This window comes from Rhagoletis zephyria, unplaced genomic scaffold (genome assembly GCF_001687245.7).
Source record: "Rhagoletis zephyria isolate East Lansing unplaced genomic scaffold, Rhagoletis_zephyria_1.1 Rzeph_scaffold_04264, whole genome shotgun sequence".
Taxonomy (NCBI): Eukaryota; Metazoa; Arthropoda; class Insecta; order Diptera; family Tephritidae; genus Rhagoletis; species Rhagoletis zephyria.
In genome coordinates this window covers 17,498-21,100 of record NW_016161347.1, presented here as the reverse complement: position 1 = coordinate 21,100, position 3,603 = coordinate 17,498, and the positions used below count along the sequence as shown (strand labels likewise).

Sequence of the window (3,603 nt, the reverse complement as noted above, 5' to 3'; positions counted from 1 at the left end):
TATGTATAGAATTTGCTCGACGTCTTAGCGCCGACTTACTACCGCTGTTGAAAGCATTAAAAGTTACCACAGTGCATAGTCCAAACGCATGCAGCAGAGCTTTCTGACAAGATTTCACAAGATGTGGCTATATCTATTTAGATTTTGTGCTGTTTTAGTCAACCAACCAACCTAGTCTCTGCCAGTAATGCCAATGTGTAGAAGGGAACTTCTTTCTCAATATCATGCGAAACATAAGGTAAATTGAACTTCTGATGCGTCCACTGTATCCGAACTGGCATCCGTTAAAAATTGCAGGATCAAATTGAATACCGCTGGAATTTTTGAAAATTTTGCCAACCTCGCCGATGAGTTGCTGCATTCACTCATTAGCAGGGCATAGTTACTGCTTACCATTCGAGTGCACCGAAGTTGATGGATTGTGATAATTCGCGCGTGGTGTGCGTTTTGCCTGCAGCGGCAAAGATCATTGCAAATTTAATTTTAAATCGCTTGGCAGAAGATCTAAATTAAATTTCGAGCAGTGCGACAAATTAAGAGCAGAGGAGCTCTTCTCAAACGAGTTAGCGACAATTTCCGGATTGCTATCGTACGATGTCAACGGGGGAAATTAATTCCTGTTTTAGAATATCCTCACTTACTTGGATTTGAAGTTTGTTGATTTTGAAAGAACTAAGTGTGCCAGCGAAGTCTTGTGGCGACGAGTTGCCCTCCGGCCACACTCTAGAGACTTTTAGGAATTTCACATGCCCTGCCAGCGAAGTTGCGCCCGGTGGCGGTACAGACGAATATATTGACCGCCGAATTAGTAAAGCCAGAGTTAAGTTTAATGTGATGAACACGGTGTGACGAAAGAACAAGTCCAATGTGACTTCGAGACTGCCGTATGACAGTTCATCTCTAGCAGAGACTAGATATATGTATATGTATCGTCTAGTATGTAGCCTTCATGATTGTTATATATATTGTATGTATATGTATATTGTTATGTTTGGCCAAGCTTTTCCTTAGATTTGTGGCGTGCGCCTTGTTGTTGGCACACACATGGGGGACTACAGTTTTACGACGACTCCGAACGGCGATTATATTTTTATAAGAACCTGTTTTTTCATGGCAGAAATATAAAGGAGGTTTGCCTTTGCCAGCCCAGGGGCGACCGCTGTTAAGAAAAATTATTTTTTCTATATTTGCGAAGCTGCTTTGACCAGTGCTTGAACCCAGGCCCTGCGCAGTGATGCGCATACTGCTAACCACTACACCACAGCGGCCGGCCTCTATGTAGTTATGTATATCAATTAGGGAAGTATCAGAGTTATTCACCTAATTCAATTAACCCTCAATGCCCGAACTAACTCTTCCATTTGAAAATTTATAATAAAGAAGTTAAAACATAGATATGTTTTCTTTTCCTCTCTTGTTCATAAACACAAAAGACAAAATACAAAACAATTTATTCGCCTTCAGTAGCCTAAGTATGTAATTGTATTTCATAGGTATACTCACCCGAAATGACGCTTTTTCTGCTGATGCGATGCCAATTGCCTATGACAATGGAAAGCTCTATCACAAACATTGCATGTCAGAGATTCATCTGCGAATAAACAAAAAAGAAACTAGGTAAAAAATCTACAATCAATAAAAGAGAAGGTCTTGCATGAATACGAAAATATTTATGTTCGCAATCTCAACATTTTTTTAAATGGCTTCAAACGGCTTCAAAAAAAGGTTGTCAATTCGTCTGAATAGTTTTTTTATTTTTTTTATGTATGTTACTGCATAACTGATTTCTATAATTCTTTTTTTAAAGCAAAGGTGTTACCTCAAGGATGGTACTGTGCTAAGTTGGTTTAGATCCGATCATTGGATGTTGAAGAAATTAACGATAATCTTAAATTTTTATAAGGGAATTGAAGTCGGTTTTGTTTTGCTTTAAAATTAAAGTTTAAGTTAATTAAAGGTTTTTTTTTCTAAAATTCAAACTGTTTGCTTACTTTGGAATACGTTTCAAGATCTTCTGCGAATGTTTGCAACGGAAATTCACAGCAATTACAGCAGACTATAAAGTATTTCTGGTAATTAAAAAAAACAACATTGTCTTATTTAACTATTTTAAGCCCCTTTCTCAAATCAGATTGATTCCTATCTTCGATTCATTTATGTATTCTATTAAAATAATCGTCCGTTCAACCAATGCTCTAGTACTTAACCACCTTCATTATTATTTATGACTAATATTCTATATGTATGTAAATCTGCTTTGCTCTTTGGTACTCACCATAATCATCATCATCTGACATCGCCATCGCCTGCAAGCGGTTAATAGTATTCTCGTTGACTACTTTTTGCCTTTGTGTCGCCGATGAATTCGATTTAGAGGCAGCACCAACATCACCTCTGCATAGACCTGTCATAACATCTAAATCACACACCACGCCACCATTTACGAAATTTCCCTGACAATCGGGCAGTGTGCAGGAAATCATTTTGGCATCAAGAGCAGCTACACTCCCACTATCACCACCACATCCTTCTCCATCTCTGTCATCGTCCGGACCATGCGAACATGTAGCGCTGCCATTACCATTCATGTTGCCATTTACATTGTTGTGGCTACAACTGCTATCTGATGTTATTATTTTGAAGTTATCGTAATCTTCGAAAGGATCATCGATTTTGTGTTTGTGCTGTGAACTGGCGTCATCAGAATCAGCGCTGAGGCGGCCGTACGCCTTGCGAGGTGGACGTTTTACATATTTATCTGTAAGTTAAAAAATGCTAATATAGATTTTTGTAGATTTGTTGGTAGGTAAATTTACATTTGCATAGATAAGACTAGTGAAAAATATGTATAATTGAAAAATTTTGTAAGGTACACTGAGGAATACCGAAAAATAACAGGACAATCCGTAGCACCATTAATTATAATAAAAGTAAAAGATACAGAGAACAGGGCATGAATCACGTAACTTTGAAACGATAGTCGTTCAAACGATACTGACAAAGCGATGTTGTCAAAACACTGATTTATGCATTTGTGTTGCTGTTACGTGTCACTGTTACTGTTACGTGAAGCAAAACTGGAATCGAGTTGACGATATCGCACAAACGATCAAACAATTTTTGATTTTTATGAAGCAAGAGAATCTCGACACGATATCGTTCAGACGATTGTCGTCATACGTGATTCATGCCCAGATCTTTTTGTTTTCAAAGTTTTTAGATTGCACAGTGCAACACTTAAAAAGTGATGGAAATGAGACCAATTACAATCTATAAATGAGGTCAAAATATGAACAAATATCAAAGCATTTGCAAAAGTTGGTTCCCATTTCCTTTTTATATCGATTTCAAGTTGCTAATTTCAGGTTCAAAAATAAACAAGTTCTATGATTTTCTCTTTTTGGTTTTGCTCACCAATTTCATACCAACATACACATATTAACATAAGTATATACTATACATACATTTATTTAATAAAAAAATTTCAGTTGAACATTGAGCTGTGCCAAAAACTCCTCCCATGTCCTCCCCTTCCCGCTCCGTCAACTTTGCAAAATGTGTTTTTATACCCGAGCCCACTTGTGCACAAGGGTATTATAACTT

The 3,603-nt window shown here is 37.4% G+C and overlaps 1 protein-coding gene across 1 annotated transcript in view; it reads right to left on the bottom strand.

The window, feature by feature from the left end:
- The window catches only part of LOC108370482 (uncharacterized), a 20,047-nt gene that overhangs the window by 4,243 nt on the left and 12,201 nt on the right, over window positions 1-3,603 (bottom strand). The window contains exons 2-3 of the mRNA XM_017625809.1: window positions 2,276-2,758; window positions 1,504-1,591 (exon numbers count right to left, since the gene is read on the bottom strand). Coding sequence (XP_017481298.1) covers window positions 1,504-1,591; window positions 2,276-2,758 — 571 coding nt within the window. The remainder of the gene's footprint in view (window positions 1-1,503; window positions 1,592-2,275; window positions 2,759-3,603) is intronic.